The sequence below is a fragment of the Apodemus sylvaticus genome, chromosome 3, assembly GCF_947179515.1.
Source record: "Apodemus sylvaticus chromosome 3, mApoSyl1.1, whole genome shotgun sequence".
In the NCBI taxonomy this organism is placed as follows: domain Eukaryota; kingdom Metazoa; phylum Chordata; class Mammalia; order Rodentia; family Muridae; genus Apodemus; species Apodemus sylvaticus.
The window spans coordinates 164,419,939-164,438,387 of record NC_067474.1 but is presented as its reverse complement, the minus strand read 5'-3'; the positions used below and the strand labels follow the sequence as shown (position 1 = coordinate 164,438,387).

General features: G+C 41.0%; 1 protein-coding gene across 4 annotated transcripts in view; it reads left to right on the top strand.

Annotated features, from left to right (window-relative positions):
- Kif1b (kinesin family member 1B) overlaps positions 1-18,449 on the top strand; it is a 128,155-nt gene that overhangs the window by 37,670 nt on the left and 72,036 nt on the right. For 2 of the 4 annotated variants that reach the window (XM_052178171.1, XM_052178168.1), the window contains exons 7-14: positions 10-121; positions 2,506-2,583; positions 3,449-3,514; positions 5,909-5,984; positions 7,038-7,116; positions 8,367-8,509; positions 12,540-12,751; positions 16,775-16,854. In XM_052178171.1, the coding sequence (XP_052034131.1) occupies positions 10-121; positions 2,506-2,583; positions 3,449-3,514; positions 5,909-5,984; positions 7,038-7,116; positions 8,367-8,509; positions 12,540-12,751; positions 16,775-16,854 (846 nt within the window). The remainder of the gene's footprint in view (positions 1-9; positions 122-2,505; positions 2,584-3,448; positions 3,515-5,908; positions 5,985-7,037; positions 7,117-8,366; positions 8,510-12,539; positions 12,752-16,774; positions 16,855-18,449) is intronic. The other 2 variants (XM_052178169.1, XM_052178170.1) reach the window with 1 other exon arrangement.

Sequence of the window (18,449 nt, the reverse complement as noted above, 5' to 3'; positions counted from 1 at the left end):
TTTGTTTAGGACGGTGGCAGCTACCAACATGAACGAGACAAGCAGCCGTTCCCACGCTGTGTTCACCATTGTCTTTACCCAGAAGAAACAGGATCCTGAGACGAACCTTTCTACTGAGAAGGTGGGAGACTGCTGATCCCTTAGGTTGTGAAGGGGTTTTGTAGAGAGCGTCCTTTCACTTGTTGCGGTTTGGACAGGATCAGTGTTGTTCTGTCCCTTAAAGGGAGAGGTTTCTATCTACTCACCATTTTCCCTACACCAATTTTTAGTGTGCTGGGTCTTTCATGGAGCTTAAAGATAGAAAACACAGTTAAGAAAATGTAAAACTTTGGGAAAATAGTATATTTTATGCAAAACAGTTAAGTGGTTCTGTTGGGGGAAAATACCTTTTCTTCTTGACTAGACAACAGTAGTGTTCATTGATCAAGTGAGTGCAGCGACATCTTCAGGTGAACAGGTGCGCTGAGTATGCCTCGTTCCTGGGAATGACTGTAGCGATTCTATGACTGTAGCAATTCTAGTGCTGTGTAAATACCTTTCTTCGTTTGCTTGGTGGTTTTTGTTACTGAGAACTGAACTCAGAGTCCATTGTGTGGTGGGCAGACACCACTGTTGAGCCATTCCTAGCCCCTGGTTTCCTTTGTCGCTGTGGCTTTTTCTGCTGTCAAGGACAGAAGCACAGGCTAGGCAAGCTGTAGCCATCTTGGGTGGGTCATTTCTCATTCCTTTAGTGGTTAAGTGGTTACCAAGCTTGGAATGAAACTGCCTGAGACTTGGCTTTGCTACTTTTTAGTTACATAACCTTTAGCAAATTATCTTACTCCTTGTGCCTCTGATTTCTCCCTCTGTAACAACTTGAGAGAGTTGTTAAAAGGATTAAATATTAATGAAGGGTAAGTGCCTATAATAGTGTCTGGCACCAAGTAGCCACTCAGTGTTTGTTAATTCTGTCATTGTAACTGATGAGAATAATTATGGTGATGAAACTTAAAATCTGAGGTTTCTTTCAGATGGGGTGGAGTGGGGTAGGGTGCTCAGAATCTAGGGTCTCTCTTCTGTCAGATGAGTGCTACACCATTGTGCTGTGGATCTAGACGGTAGTTAGACAGATTCTCTGCCTTCTGCCTTGTCAGGTGAGTGCTTTCTGACAGTGCTGTCACTAAAAGCTAGGATCATTTTATACGTAGAAACTTTTGTTTCAGCTAATTGAACCTAGGTTATCCCTTTTCAGTACTTTTGCCCAGAGTGTCCTGAAAATTTTTGAACAATTTCATTGAGGAATTATAAAGGTGTATGATAACCTATACATATTCAGAGTATAATATTTGGCCATTTTTGATGGATGCTTACATATGAGAAATAATTAGCATACTGAGAATTTCTGTTACTCCAAAAAGTTGCTTCATGACTTTGTGGTATTTCTCTGTCTCTTCTACGTCATCCAGACAGTTCTTAATATGCTTTTGTCACTACATATTAGTTTATGTTTACATTTAGTATAGTTTATGTACATGATATATATATGTTTTTTTCTTTTTGCTCATTTTCTTTTGCTCCTGATGGTTTTGATATTCATTCGTGTTACGGCACTAGGTGGTTCCTTTCCACTGCTTGCAACTGCTCCATTATTTAATTTGGCCTCGTAATTTGGCCCTATGAGATTTGTGTACATGTGTGTGGAGGCTTGTTTTGTTTCTTATTTTTCTGAGTAGTGTTTCATTCTTTAGTCCAGGTTGACCTTGAACTCACTCAGCTTCATGATTCTCTTGCCCCTCTCCCCAAGTATTGGGGTTACGGGTTATGCACACCATGCACAGCTGGCAATTTGATTTTTATTTATACTGGTGAATACTTAAATGAGTAGAATTGAGTCTTGTGGTGCATGTGTGTTTAGATTCTGTTTTGGGGGGTTGTTTTTGTTTGTTTCGTTTTGTCTTTTGAGTCAGGGTCTTTCTATTATGTAGCCCTGGCTGTCCCGGAACTCACTGTGTAGACCAGGCTGGCCTTGAACTCACAGAGATCTTCTTGCATCTGTCTTCTGGGTGCTGGGATTAAAGACATACTTAGTGTTCTAAGAAACAGCTAAACAATTTTCAAAATAATCAATTGACGCCAGAAGTATATAAGAGCTCCAGTTGTTCAGTGCTTCGTGTTTCATATGCCAGTTTAATATGTGTGTGTCTGTGGATGTGTTATGTGTGTATGTACATACAGAGGTCAGTGTTTATTAAGACACAGCCTCTCTATGTACCCCTGGCCGGCCTGAGACCAGGCTGGCCTAGAATTCACAGAAATCCATCTGTCTGTGCTTTCTGGGTATGAGGATTACTATTTGTTTTGTTTTGTTTTGTTTTAAGTCTTGAACTCATCACTCTACAGAGACTACTGCCTTTGAGCTCATGGATGGTCCCCTTGCCTCTGCCTCCTGAGTATTAGGATCACCGTCATGTGCTGCCACACCTAGCTTGTTTCTTTTTAATTTTCATGTTCTTGTTCTTCACCTAGGTCAGTAAGATCAGCTTGGTGGATCTAGCCGGAAGTGAACGTGCTGATTCCACCGGTGCTAAAGGAACGCGACTGAAGGTATTTATTTCAGTATGGTGGTCCAGTCGGTCAGGGTCTTGTATCATGACTCTAAAACTATGGCTAGGGGCCGAATCTACATAATGCCTAGTTTTACAAATAAAATTCTATCAAGAGATAGCTGTATCATTTAATTTATATATTGTTTATAGAGGCATTCTCTATATTATTTACTTTGACGCAGGTTCTCAGGTAGTTTGGCCTTGAACTTAACCTGTAACTGGAATGAGCTTGAACTCTGACCCTCCTGCTCCCTCTCCCGAGTGTTACGATTGTAGGCATACGATGCTCCCTTGTCTCTTCTGTGGTCCTGGTGCTTGTGTGGGCTGGTCAAGCACACTACCCATCAATGGCAGAAGTGCGCCAGAGACATACAAACCTAACTTTAATTTAATCTAAATTTAATTTTTAATGGAAAAAACCATTGATCTGTAATTTCAAAGAAATGATAAGTTAGAAAATAAAATATAAAAGACTTTATGGTCATGATTGAGGGTTATATCATATTTGGAGAAATTGGCAGAGTTTGGCCAGATGGGAGAGACAGTAATGAGAATAGGATATACAAGATGCAGATGTGAGAGCAAGTCTGGACTTTGACGGAGATACTGTTGAACAAGGACAGGCCTTTCATGGTGGTGAGGAAGGCTTGCTTCTGTAAGGTTCTGCAGCATTAGCATCAGGAAGCAGATAGGATTGGGAGATGGGTGTGTGTTACCAGGCGGGCAGAGGGAAGACCAAAGGCTCCGGAGTCTTTAGAACTTACGTGGTAGAGAAGCAGGCAGACTCACCTTGTAGCACTATGAGTGGTGTATACTTGTAGGAATTCTTTGTTGTAAATTTTTATCTTTGGTGTTTATTTTAGGAAGGTGCAAATATTAATAAGTCTCTTACAACTTTGGGCAAAGTCATCTCGGCCTTGGCAGAGGTGGTAAGTTTCCTGTTTCACTTTAAGAAGTGTGTGCTCAGCAAGTGAGCTTGCTGATACTGCGCTTCTTTATGAAGGTTGTGCTAGTTTTGGCCTTTTTACGTGATTTAAACAGTTTTTCAGGTAGCGCTAGAGTGTGATGTAATGTGTACTGAAAGGAGACTGAAAACAACTGTAGCTGTCTGACGCTAGAGCAGAGGCCTAAAACGTGAAGGTTTTGAGCCTTACTTTACACCTCATAATAACCAAATGTATCTTTGTAGGTTTTCCCTCATAGTCTTTCATGCTAGAGACATACTTTTGGAGTATTTTGAACAATGTGGCTTTGTAGAATGATGTTGATGTAGAAGCCAATAATACATATTCTTAAAGTACAGTCAAGTATCACCTCCTGAGATGAGTGCATTCTTAGAAATGTGCCATTCGCTGACTTTGTCACTGTAGTCAGTAGACAGAATACACTAAAACAGTGGGAGAGATAGTATGTAATGTGGCCTGAGTCTCGATCACCAGATGCCATGCATTGATCATAATGGTGAGTGGTGTGTCCCATGCCTGGCAGGATAGGTTTGTGTCCACCAGTGTTTCTATAACCAGTGCATTGTGTTGTAGTGCTACCGCCTGAAGACAGCAGCAACACTGTAAGTTTCAGCCATTGTAATCTTAACAGACCATCATTGTCTCTACAATGCATATGTAGATTAAATGGTCTTTCTTTTTGCAATACTGACAGATTAGAGCTAAACCAAAATTTTCATGGTCTTGATTATTTAAGTTTTAAGACCTGAGGTAGTTTTTGTTTGCACTGATTTAACTGGTCCTTTGAATCACTAAAAAGAATTTAATCTCTTCTTGTCTCTAGAAAGTGTTCTGGTTTCCCTTTATTCCAGAGGCTTATCCCATGTTCCTTTTCTCTCCTTTAAATGCTCTCATTTGCAGGATAACTGCACAAGCAAGGTATGGTGGGGATTGGTCATGCTGAACTAGCTTGATGAGCAGCTCTATGGCTTTAATACTTGCAGAGGATAAATAGGGCATAAGTTAGAATGGAACCTTCCAAAAGGGTTTGTCTTTTTTTTTCTGGCTTTGGAATTTAGAATGATTATTTAGGGTGGCTGTGAATCATGAGGCTTCACACCAGAATTAATTAAGGAACATAAAGTACTTTGGAGAAGGGATAAAAATAAAGGAACAAGAGAGAAATTTGAGGAAGCGTTTACATGGTGTCATGATGTTTAGTCCACTGACTAACAGTGTTTCCAAAGCTCTGTGAGCTACCCAAGCGTATGTAGTAAGTTCAATTTCTTTGGAGTCCTGTTCTAAAGCATAGCTAATTTGTTGAAATTATTGGAAACAAGTGAGATAAAACAAGTTTATATATTATTAATATATGTAAATTGTTTTACTTATTTCCCACCATAGAAGTTTATGAGTAATTTAAGACTTTTCCCCTACTATTTGGTTATACTAAGATAAAATAAAAGCTATAGAATTAATTACAAATTTTAACTGAAGCTAGAAAAGATTGATTGTATTTTTCTTTATCTAATGGTACATGTTTGTCTTTTCCTTATTTCTATATAAATTCTATGCAAAAAAATTTTTGTTATTCTTCTGCACAAGAAAGTATTCAGATCACATAGTAGTTAAGAATTGTATGCAAGAAATTCAGGTAGAGGCAGTGTTTCCATCACAATACTTCGTATTCACATGCTTGGTTGGTTTGTTTTCTTCACTTGGGGTGTTTGTATTAAAAGGTTTTCTTTCCTACTGCTGTGGACAGGTGTGTGCTGTTGTACATGTGCAGATGTGTGAGGACAGTATTTGGTGGCCGGCTCTCTCCTTTTGGAGCCGAGCCTGGGGTTGCCTGGTGAATCGTGCTGATTTTGGTTAGGCTGGTTTTTAATTGCTTGTCTAGGATAATGTGCCTGAGTGTTTACAAGCTAAATACTGGATTTTCTTTAAAAATAAGTATTTTAAAGATATGGTCTAAAGACGTGGATGGGGAAATAGATAATAGTGTCACATTGTTAAATTTACTATATTGTTCCTTATATATTGTATATCTGCTGAAGTATTGAGATCTGTGCTGCGGTTTACTCAAGAGTCTGGGTAATGGCAAAATACTAATAATGGTTACAGCTCCATGTTAGCACTGCTGTGTACATTGTAATACTGCTCTCTGGATTTGTGTGTGTGTGTGTTATAAAGTTTTAAAAATGAAATGCTAAAAGAAATTGTTTTGCATGTGCTTTTTGAAGAATTGACCTTTAAGTATAACATCTCAGTCATGGTAGAATGCCATTACAGTTAGATGACTTCAGAGTTTTAGCCTGGTTTGTTTTTCATGTGAATTCCCCCATAGTGTTGCTAACCTTACTCCCCTCCCTTTTGTAGAGTAAAAAGAAGAAGAAAACTGATTTTATTCCTTATAGGGATTCTGTACTCACTTGGCTCCTTCGAGAAAATCTAGGTACGTTGACCACTAGCACAAGTTAACTTTGTAGTGTCTTTTTAAAGCTGTGTAATGATGTAGCTCAGTATCCCCCATCTGTTTGGGAGAAGAGTCCTGTCTGGATATTCATAGGAACTCACTTGAGTGCTGCTAGTCTTTTTTCTGCTTTTGCATTTGATTTTCCCTGGCCGGATTAACTTACTTTAGGACATAAACTGAGCTGCAGCTACTGTCTTCTGTGCTTTATACAGCTACTTAAAACGTCGTTCCTTAAGAGCCCCTCCTCCCACCAAGGTCTGTTTCTTTTATGTGCATGGGTGTTTGTGCACCGCGTGTATGTCTGGGACCTGCAGAGCTTATAAGCATTGGGTCCCTGGAATTGGAGTTGCAGCTGTAAACTACCGTGAGTGCTGGGAAACACTATAGTTAGCACGCTTAACCACGGAGCCGTCTGTTTGGCTCCTCCCTTAGAGTGCTGAAGACTCATATTCCTCTGCCTTGTCCATAGGTGCACATCCTGCAGTCTCACTCCTCCTCACTGCTGATGCTTTTTCACCTCTCAGTCTTCCTCTTCGGTTTTTTTTTTTTTTTTTTTGGTTTTTTTTTTTTTTTTTGCTCCTCATTAAGAAAAAGTAATCAACAACTTTTCCTTCCCTGAGGGCAATCGTGGTAGAGTGGTTAAGGTCTTGATTAGAGTGGTTGTTTGTATGTGTGTTTGTTTAAGACAGGGTCATATCCAACCCAGGCTGCCCTGAACTCCTGATACCACCTCTTAGTCTGGAATTACAGGCCTGTGCTACATTTACTTGGCTGGAGTTGTTTAAGGGAGAGTAGGCGAGGAGCTGAGCTCAGGAGAGCTGGGAGCAGGCTATGAGCTATGAGCGGGACAGCGCAGTGGCAACAGAGCTGTAATCCCGCTCCTTAGGAAATGAGCCAGCTCAAACCAGCAGGGCTACATGAGACCTTGTCAGAAAAATAAGTGTTGGCTTTTGATCTGCTGTCAGCTTTAACACAGTAAATAAAATTCTTCTTCTAAAAAATGAGTGAGATTCTCATTGTTCATTTCCTCAGGTGGCAACTCCCGAACTGCAATGGTCGCTGCCCTGAGCCCAGCAGACATCAACTATGATGAGACGTTGAGCACGCTGAGGTACTCTCCTGCAGTCTCAGGAGCTGGGCAGCTTTGTATGCCACGGATTTTCTTACACTGTGAGGGGTGTCATCTGTGCCATGTGATCCTTTTTCTCATTATAAGGGGAAAGTGATTTCTGTTATAATGGAGTTGACTTATGTGGCTTTCAGATTCATTGAGATAAATGAGAAAGAAGGGTTTTTGTTTTTTGCATGAAAGAAAGCCAAATTACTTCAGTGAGATATTTGGGTAACTTTTAGACAATAAAATTTTCTCATAATATTCATTTCTATTAATAGAAGTATTCCTTTGTATACAGTAAATATACTGAAAAAGTACCAGGAGTTTATCATTAAATTAAATTTTTATATATGTAATATTTTAATCTGAAATTATCTTCCCTTCTCCCATTAAAGAAAATCTTTTTTTTTTTTTTTTTTTTTTTTTTAAAGATTTATGTGCTAGAGAGATGTCTCAGAGGTTGAGAGCACTGACTGCTTTTCCAGAGGTCCTGAGTTCAATTCCTAGCAACCTCATGGTGGCTAAATACCATCTATAATGAGATCTGGTGCCCTCTTCTGGCCTGCAGGCATATATGCAGGCACAACTCTGTGTACATTATAAATAAATAAATCTTTTTTTAAAAAAGATGCATTTATTTTATATATGTGAGTACACTGTAGCTGTCTTCAGACACACCAGAAGAGGGCATCGGATCCTATTACAGATGGTTGTGCACCACCATGTGGTTGCTGGGAATTGAACTCAGAACCTCTGGAAGAGCAGCCAGTGCTCTTAACCTCTGAGCCATCTCTCCAGCCCCAAAGATAATCTTTCTTTTTTTTTTTTTTGGTTTTTTTGAGACAGGGTTTCTCTGTATAGCCCTGGCTGTGCTGGAACTCACTCTGTAGACCAGGCTGGCCTTGAACTCAGAAATCTGCTTGCCTCTGCTTCCCAGAGTGCTGGGATTACAGGTGTGCACCACCACCACCCAGCCCCAAAGATAATCTTAATACAGCAAAAGAACACTGTTACAGGCCACCAAACTGGGTTTCAGACTCTGGTATTTATCTCCATTGTGATCTTAGCCAGTCATCTAAGTTCTTAGTCTCTGTTACCTCTGTAAGGTCCTGTATACATGATGTATTTGTCAAAGCTCTTGAGGTGTGTCAGTCCTCAGAATGTTTGCTGTTGAGGTAATGGCATGTCATTTATGAGAAGTAGAGCCTCTGAGTAATGTTAAGGTTGCTCTTTCTCTCTGTATCTAGATATGCAGACCGTGCGAAACAAATTAAATGCAATGCCGTTATCAACGAGGACCCGAATGCCAAGCTGGTTCGGGAGCTGAAGGAGGAAGTGACCCGACTGAAGGACCTTCTCCGAGCTCAGGGGCTGGGAGATATTATCGATAGTAAGTGGACTGGGCTCATTCAGAAGCTTACTCTCCTCTATAGTCTTATGTTTAAAACGAGCTTAGGGTTGGGTGTGGTGGGCAATTGGGTGGGAGGCAGAGACAGGCTGATCTCAGCTGAGTTCAAGGCCAGCCAGAGAGAGTGACACAGAGAGACCTCAACTCCGTAAGTGAGTCAGCCTAGAGTTTAGAGACGATGAAACTAAATGGTAGTAACAATGGTTTTATGAGGTGGCTCCAGTGAAACAATCTCAGATTTTCCTTTTGTATAATATACCCAGATACTTAAAGTTTTTTCTTTTTAATTTTAAATTTATTCTGAAAAATTAACCACTTCCTAAAAGTCTTACTTGGAAGCTTCTGTTTCCCTGGGCTAGTGTAGCAATAACACATGTGTGAGAAGAGCTCACCATTCAGGCCTGCTGCTTCCAGATGAGATTTCCCTCTCAGTGAGCTGTTCTCTATGGAAAAGTGAAGAGGAAAGTCTAATTCCTGCCAAGTTCAAGAACTAGACTTGCAGAGAGCCCTGTTGTGCAGTGCTCTTTTATAACGCCTGCTTTAAAATCTTAGTCAGTTCTTTCTACGGTGTGTAATCCAACCTCTTCTGGGGTGGGGTTGGCAGTGCAAGCTCATTGATTAGCATGGTTTTAGCCTCAGCACTTTAGAATAAAGTTCTTATAAAATTGATTATTCAGACAGAATATGGGTTATTTAATAAAGCATATTTTTATTTTTAATGTAAAATCTTATACTCTGACATACTTATAGATTTCAAACCTCCTCCAACTTAGCTTTTATTGATTAGAATCTGCATTTTAATGAATTTAATTTGTGAAAATGATAACCTATATTACTGAATTTTCATTTTTTTTAAATCTTCCCAATGCCAAATGCTACTCTGTTCCCACTCTATTGCTACTGATTCTGAACTTTGACCCTTCTTGTATTTCCCTCCTGCTTACCTCCAGTTGACCCATTGATCGATGATTACTCTGGAAGTGGAGGCAAATGTGTGTATCTCATGGTCATTTCCAGCACCTTGCCTGGCTGATCTGCCTTGGCGGTGCCGGCCTTACCGGGTGCTTTGCATGCCAGCATTCCTAACAGGGAAATCCCAGACAGAGCACGGTGCAAAGTCCAGGTCTCTCGCTTTGACCCTTCTCCATTTAGCAGAGTAACTTAGTGAATTTTAGTTTATGCCTTCACTGAAGATGATTCTTCTACTTCATCTTCAGTGTTCCTGGCCATATAGTTAAATGAAGTTCAGAATTATACTTGAAAGGTTAGTCACACTTGATAAGATCATATTTATTGAAAGTCTATAATACATACTTGGCCCTGTTCTAGGCACCTTAAACATATTATCTCTTTTTTTATTCTGTTATTGGTAAAATTATTTTATCATTTTTTTCCTGAGGTGCCATGGTTTCTCATGTTTAGGTTATGCAGTTTACCTCAGAGTTTTTAATCATTTCTATGTCTTTACTTCTTTTTCCCTCTTGAGTTGCTTCCTTTTATGATCCAGTTATTTAATAGGGAAATTCCTTTTTAATTAGCATTGTAAATGTGAGTCTTTGTATAATTACAAAATTCATTTCTAGTTAGCCAAACTGTCTGTAATTAAAGAGCTCTGTGCATGCTGGGTTAGCACTCACCTGTGCTTAGCTCCGTTGATTTTTCTTCATATCTTGGGCCTTATCTTACTTGGTCATTAGTTAGACATATTTTCCCTCTTTTCATAAATTACAATTTAAAATTTTAAAGTAGATATCTAAAGTATATGACTTGAATGAAGATATCTTAATATAGATGTCAAATTGAGAAGGAAATAGTTGTTTGTGCATTTAAGATAATTCATACAACATGTCAGATCTCAGTTGGGGACAAGGAGATGAGCAGAAGAACCCAAAGGCGCTCCCAGTTCCTGTGCGGACTTCAGCCCAGACTCGTGTGCGGCCCTTGGCCCGGGACAGCTCTGTCTGAGATCTCCAAGGCTGAAGGATATTGGTGTGGCGAGGGTGCCTTCTTGTTCTTGCTTTTGTGTTCAGGGTGCTGCTGCTAGCCTGTTGCCTATCTTTTCTGAGCCGCTGTGGCATTTCCTGAAAACCGTGCATGACTAAGTTTTAATCTCTCTCCTCAAAGGAGGGCATCCCTGGCTACTTCTCAGTTTCCTTTTGGATCTACTTCTTTTAATTCATTTTCCGGCCTGCATGTGTCCACAGGACCATCTAACCTCCGTCCGTCCCTCCTTCCCACCTCACTGCCATCATCCGATGGATGATTTTTGCACCAGCTCCTGTTCGCTTTTTAAACCTTCCTTTTTGCTTGTTTCCCCGTGTTTCGCTTTTATCTGCAGATGGTAGTTTTCAAACTGTCTTGAAGCAACTACCACAGGCAGGCTTCAAGAACTGGTTTTCATTAAATAGTAAAGATGAGGAAACCCAGCGAGTGACTGTTTTCCCAACCCAGTCCATTGCCTTGTCCTTTAAGGAAAACTTTGTTCTGATGTGAATCTGAGTAATGTAGATGTTCTCAAATTTAAAAATGAGGGCCAGCAGGATGGCTCAGTGGATAAAGGTGCTTGCTACCAAGCCGGAGGGCCTGGTTTAGATCCCTGGTTCCCACATGGTGAAGGAGAGAACCGACTCTCACAAGTTGTCCTCTGACCACACAGGAACGCATAGAATAAATCAATGTAATTAAAACAAAACAAAACAAAACAAAACTCTTGCTGGACAGTGGTGGCACACGCCTTTAATCCTAGCACTTGGGAGGCAGAGGCAGGCAGATTTCTGAGTTTGAGGCCAGCCTGGTCTACAGAGTGAGTTCCAGGACAGCCAGGGCTACACAGAGAAACCCTGCCTCGAAAAACAAAACAAAACAAACCCAACAACAACAAAAATCTCTTAATGAGCTAATTTTAACATAGAACTGTAAGTAGGCATGTTAGCACAGTGTAATCCCATAGGATGAGCACTCAGGAGTGTGAGGTCAGAGTGTCAGGAGTTCAAGGCCATTCTGGCCATAAAGCAAGTGTGAGGTTAGGCTCATGAGACTGTGTCTGCAAACAAACAAGATAGATGAATTACACCAATGGCTTTTCTTTGCAGTTCATTTGATAAGGATGATTATTGAATGAAATTACAAAAAAGCAAATCAGTGAGTTTTGTTATTGGTGGACTTTTTACCAGGACCAAGTTTAAGACCATAATTTTCAGTTGTATTCCAGACCTTAGTTAGTGTAAGTATGTCTTGAAAACTTACCTATCATACTAGGGAGAAGACTTACCAGTGTTCAGTGATTAAGCCATTAGACACGGGGGATTTTACTTAAATTATTAAATGGTTTGTAGTTTTTTTTTTACTGTGACTTATAAGTGGAAAATATACTAAAACTTAAAAACTTACTAATTGTTCTTTCCTATTGAAACAACCATTCACTAGGAATATCATACCATACTTCCTCAAATTATTCTCATTGCTACAGTTACTTCTTTTAATTTAGAATATATTTTTGGCATGTTAAAATGCTTCTATGCAGAGACTACTAAATGCTCAGGGTTGTAACTAACATTTCTTAGTTCCACTGAACACTAAACTAGGCCAGTGTGTGGTATTAATTGCTATTTTTCCCTTTCTGTTAAAAATAAGTGAACTTTAAAAATAGAGTAAAACTGTAGATACTGAAGACTTCAGATAATTGGAAGAATTTAACGGTTTAGTTCACCTTAGTTTACCAATAGTTTTACCTGCTTAGGAAGAACAACTTTAAAGCTCTGTCCATGCCCTCCCACATTGGAAACATCTCAGTTCCAAATTCAGAAGTGGCTGACTGCTTAGGATCAGTACTGAAGAGCGACATGTTTTAGAACTGCCATCTAGTATAGTTTCATAGCTTGTCTGTGTTAGAGCGTGTGTGTTAATGCTGTGCTTTGATGCTGTCCCTTCTCACACTGGTGTTCCTTCCTGTCTTTTTTCCTCCTCTGCTCCTCTCCTTTTTTTTCTGCCTTTTCTTCTTTCTGTCTCCCAGATCTGAAAGATTTTCAGAACAATAAGCATAGGTACTTGCTAGCCTCTGAGAATCAACGCCCTGGCAATTTTTCCACAGCATCCATGGGGTCCCTTACTTCATCTCCATCTTCATGCTCACTTAATAGTCAGGTGGGCTTAACATCTGTGACCAGTATTCAAGAGAGGATCATGTCTACACCTGGAGGGGAGGAAGCCATTGAACGTCTGAAGGTAAGTCTGAAGGTTGAATGCGGAACATTCTATGTTGTCCTAGAAGGCAGAGCTAGGACTGAATGAGCATCACAGAAATTTTGGCTTAGCACATGGAGAAGGTAACTGTTAGAGGTGTCCTGAAAATGAAATTATTTGTTTTACTTAAGTTAATTTCTTTTTATTAAAATGCTTGAGTTTGACTTGGCCAGCGATGAGAAGGTCCTAAGATAGCCATGCAAAATAACTGATGAGTAGAAAGAGATTTACATTAATTTGAGGTAATTTATAAGTAAAAGTCAAGGTGCTTGTTAGACATTTACTTTTAAAGCTAGCTATGGTGGCATGAACCAGGTAGCCAGTATTCAGGAGATGGAGAAGGGAGGAGGGTGAGATGTTGAGGTTTTATAGTGAGTTTGAGGCCAGCCTGGGTAATATGAAATCTTTTCTAAAGTAGTAATAATTTAAATGGAATAACTAGTTGGAAAATTCAGTTTCACTGAAGATAGATTCTCCATAGAGCCATTCTTCTATTAGTAACATTAATATATAATTAACCAAAAGTTTGAACATTTGAGAAGTGATAGCAGGTTTACTAGGTTACATGAAATTATACCTTTTAGAACTCACAAAGCCCTGAGTTATGGGAGAGGAGGGCGCTTTCGTCTTGTCTGGTGCAGCTGGGGTCCTGGGGTCACGGCGCTACACTTCTGTAGATCGCCCACCGTGTAGGTTTCTTGTTGGAACCAAATACCTGAGAAGGAGCAATAGGGAGAGTTTGTTTAATCTCATGGTTTGAGGTTAGTCTAAAAAGAAGGCATGGCTGTGGGGTTAACGTGAGGCTGCTGGCTCTCATCTTGGCAGATGAGGAAGAAGAGAAAGGAGTATGGTGGTACTCACCTGGCTTTCTCCTTGCCCCTCTTTACTTCCGTCTTGAGTCCCACTTCACAGGATAGTGCTGTGACATTCGTGCTGGGTCTTCTCTCTGTAGCTTCTCTGGCTTCTCTCTCTGACAGACAAGTATCTGATTTTAAATCGGGTTAAGTTGATAAATCGTCACATTATCCCTGGCTCCCGGCTCTGCAGTCGGGAATGTCCCAGTCTGTTACTGGCTATGCCCATTTGTGTTTTGGCTCTGCATGAGTGTGAAATCAGGGGCAGTCCTTATCCTGTTCCTTCAGTGACTGCAGTGAGAGCAGACAGGTGTCACCTGTGCTGCTGAGGCCACACTGCCAGCGCTCCTGCCAGCCACTCAGGCCACAGCAGGAGCATCGCACAGCAGGAGCATCGTGCTCTCTTTTGCTGCCTGCTGCTTCCATCCTTTTGACCTTTGAGCTCAAGAGTACTAGGGCAGGGGAAACTCACTTAGAATATAGACGTTGTTGCAGCCATGCTCCTGGCCAGGGGTCCTCTTCCCCATCACTCAGTCTCCCCACTGCCAGCCGTGCCCATCTGAAGACAGTTGAACAGTAGTCCTCTAGTAGGTGAAGAGCTGGGCTCGCTTGTTGAACACTTCACTGCGGGGGTCAGGGAGTCAGATGCTTTCACTGTGGTGTTGAGGTGAGCTGTAACTGACTTGTGTGACAAGGGCCTCGGAGTTCTTTCTTACTATCCGGTCTTCTCCCTCGATCACTTCCTTCAGAAAGGTGATCCCAAAATAAAGGCAATGCTTCTGTGTCTCACTTCAGAAAGTACGTGAAGCTCTAAAATGCCCTGCAAAAGGAGAGGAAGGAGACAGCTTTCCTCTCAATGTTGCAAGGAACGGGGTAACCTGTGCTGCTGTGAGGCCAGCCTGGAAGCTCTTCTACCACCTCTGTTGCAGTCCCACATGGGAAGGCGTGTTCATTCTCAGGGCTCCTTCCTCATCAGGAGGGATCAGGGAGCGTGCTGCAGCAGGACGCTGGCCCTGGGAAAGGGGGACTTCCTTCTTACTATTTATATCAAATGTTCACCTTTAGTGATTTTGAATCTTAACTATCTTTATATTATACCTTCCTGCACAAGTCAGATTACCTTTTTCCTCCTCTGATGTAAAGGAGAAATTTCTTTCTGCTTGCTAGCTAGAACCAACTGAAAGTAATGCATATTGGGATTCAAGACAGTAAGAAGGCTTTAAGAACCAGGTCACCAGTAGCCATTCCCAATGCTTTTAGGGAATAATGCTTTCCTCACTCAAGGAACTCTCTCCCAGCCACCTAAGTCTGATGAAAACAAAGCTGTCACACTTTAATCAGCACATAAACTGCTCTCTTAATTTCCCACGAAGCAACATAAGTGAAATCTTTCCTTCTCCAGCTTATGCTAGAGTGCAGACAGTGTCTGTGCAGCCACTGTGTTGTGGTCAGCCACGCTGTAACTCGCTGAAGCAGAAGTACGGTGAATGGGGAGAATTCCTTTCCAACAGGCCTGCATTTCAATGATGCAGGCAGAGCACATCTTTCACCCAGAGTGTGGGACAGCAGTTGTACAATAGAAATGCTTGAGAATGTCTTAGGAGCTGCATTCCTAAGGCCTGGCACTGAAAGAGAAAAATAATTGCAATGGAGAATAGCGACAATGGAGGCTAATCCATCTTCCTAACGGTTTATTTGCCTTTGCCCCTCTGTTTTTAGCTTAAGGTCAGTGGTCACACATTACTTCTAAATAAGTGCTGCTCCCTCTTTCTCCGTTGAGTACCCTATTTCCATATATAATATTAGCATCTCGATTCCTTTCTGAACCTCTATGGGAAAAAAAGAAGAAGCAAGATAGTGGTGTGTAATTTTTCTTTAAAGCCATGACTTTAAACTGAGCTGAACTGAGCTGAAATCTCTGTACATGATTTGGTCTTTTTACTTAGTACTAAATTGTGAGCATGTAGCTCTAGCCACTGACTCTGATGTTTACAGACTGGCATCAGAGTCAGTCCTGAGAATGCCAGAGCCTAGTTTTAGCCTATAAAAGTCTGTAAACGTCCATCATAGACATAGGCAGGGCAGATGCTGTCCCAAGCAGACTCTTGGCCCCACACTTGAACTGACTCAGGAAGCCTGTGTACAGTGAAACCGTAACTGCTTGATGGCTTCTTGCAGTGCTCCATGGAACAAGCATCTAATCTTCCAGACGGTAGAACCTAAACTGCCATGTTTTTGAGGAAGTATTTCTGATTTGCCCTACCAAATTTTCTGCTTTCTTACTGACTCATCAAGAAGAAATAAAGAGCTGAGCTTAGTAGCACATACCCTAGTCTCAGATCTGAACCAGGAGGATCAGGAATTCAGCAGCATCTGATGCTAAATAGTGAGTGTGAGGTTAGGCAGGGTCTCTCAAACCCCTGCCTAAATAAATAAATAAATAAATAAATAAATAAAATGTAGATCAGTAATAGTTAGGAAGACCAGCTCAAGTTGTGAGACAGGCTTAGGTTAATGACTTAGGGTTTTTTGGTCTTCAGTTTTCTTATGTATAGAATGATTGTAGAATTAGTGGTTATTCAGTCATTCAGTCTTTGCTAGAACTAAAAGATTGCTAGTGTGCCATTCAATTAACATTTTCTCTAAGCCGTTGGAGTATTCGTTTGTCTTTTGCTTTTTGTTTTTTGTTTTTTCCAGACAGGGTTTCTCTGTGTAGCCCTAGCTGTCCTGGAACTCACTCTGTAGACCAGGCTGGCCTCGAATTCACAGAGATCCACCTGCCTCTGCCTTCCAAGTGCTGGGATCAAAGGCGTGTGCCACCACTACGTGGCTTTCCTTGGAGCCTTTTGAAAACAATAGCTTTTTAAACAATATAAATATTGCAGCTCAAAACCATGATTTAAAAAAGAAAAATAAAGAAATGCCTTGCATTTTTGATACTAATATCAGCCTTGTGCAAATGCACACATGAATTCACTATTTCACTATTTGTATTAGGACTTGGAAGATTTGTGTGTCTACTGTGTATTTAATTTTAGGCTTACTTAGTCTTCATTTGTCTTCGGAGGGTGTTATCTGTTGCGTGCTTTCCTTGCTGAACATGGTGTATGAAACTATGCCTCTCACACCTCCATCTGTGCACCTTTCCTAGGAGTCAGAGAAGATCATTGCCGAGTTGAATGAAACCTGGGAAGAGAAACTTCGTAAAACAGAGGCCATCAGAATGGAGAGGTCAGCAGATAAAAATCTTTGATGCTACTAAGTTTTCTGGGGAGTTTGAGTGGCTTTTGTAGTTAAAAAGAAGAAGAAGATGAAATAGAATTAAAAACAAAGAACCCTCTCCCCCTCCTGAAACTCATCACAAAAAATATGCCTTGGGAAGGTGTATCCAATCACATTTATGCTCCGAAGTGAAATCTACATATTTAAAGATTCTCTGGGGCAGCAGTTCTCAGCCTGTGGACAGGGGTCACATATCAAATATCTTGCATGTCAAGTACTTACGTTACTATTCGTTATAAAGTAGTAACACAAATAATTTATGGTTGCGGGGTTATCACAATGGGAGGAATTGTGTTAAGGGTCACAGCGTTGGGAAGCTTGAGAACCACTGTTCTAGGGAGTCATATGCTTATAGTGACGTCATACTGCATGCTGCTCTAGGGAGTCATATGCTTATAGTGACGTCACACTTCCTGCTGCTCTAGGGAGTCATATGCTTAATATGACATCATACTTCCTGCTGCTTGCGGTTGGGGAAAATCATACTAGGGATGTAAAGGAGATTTTCATCTGTAACAAGTGAACTTCAGCCGGGCGGTGGTGGCGCACGCCTGTAATCCCAGCACTCTGGGAGGCAGAGGCAGGCAGATTTCTGAGTTCCAGGCCAGCCTGGTCTACAGAGTGAGTTCCAGGCCAGCCAGGGCTACACAGAGAAACCCTGTCTCGAAAAAACCAAATCCAAAAAAAACAAGTGGACTTCACTTGGTTATGGCCTATTTGTTTAGAACCTTTTGGGTAAAAGTATTGTTTTATGTTGCAAAGTTTTAAAATTCTTATTCTGTTTATACTCTTTGAATAATTACACACCTAAAAAAAAGTCAGTTCCTATCTTCTCTTATGAAAACGAGGGAGAAGCAAACTCTGATGTACTGATTAGTAAATGTGACGAAGAATTTTCTCAGTTACCCTAGATGGTTTAAACGAGTTATTGGAGCAGTGTAGATGTCTCAGCACATCGAGGCTGCTCACTCCTCAAGCTTGGTGACCCAGTTAGAGCCCACATGAGGGTGGAAGAAGAAAGTGAAATTGACAACATCAGGTGCATGCACAGTAAACACAACCCACACAACACACAGGTAAACCAAGTCCCCTAGAATGACTGTGCCGAAATGGCGGGGGCATATGGGAATGTGACAGTCACAGGCTATACTTCATATACCCAAGCCCTCCTCGCAGTCACCCCGTATTATATCTGTGTCCTCACTCATGTTAGCACCAGAGTTCTAGTCCACATGTCATTTTATACCATTCTTAGATTCCAGGGAAATTGGTTTTTGTGTTGGACACACAGCCTTAGGAGTTACTTTTCAAAATTCTTACCTGGATGGACAGAACCTTAGCATGGAAGAAATACTCATTGATTGATTTTGAGTACTGTTTTTCTTAAAAGCAGGTTCTCGCTGGGTGGTGGTGACACACGCCTGTAAGCCCAGCACTTGGGAGGCAGAGGCAGGCGGATTTCTGAGTTCGAGGCCAACCTGGTCTACAGAGTGAGTTCCAGGACAGCCAGGGCTACACAGAGAAACCCTGTCTCAAAAAAAAAA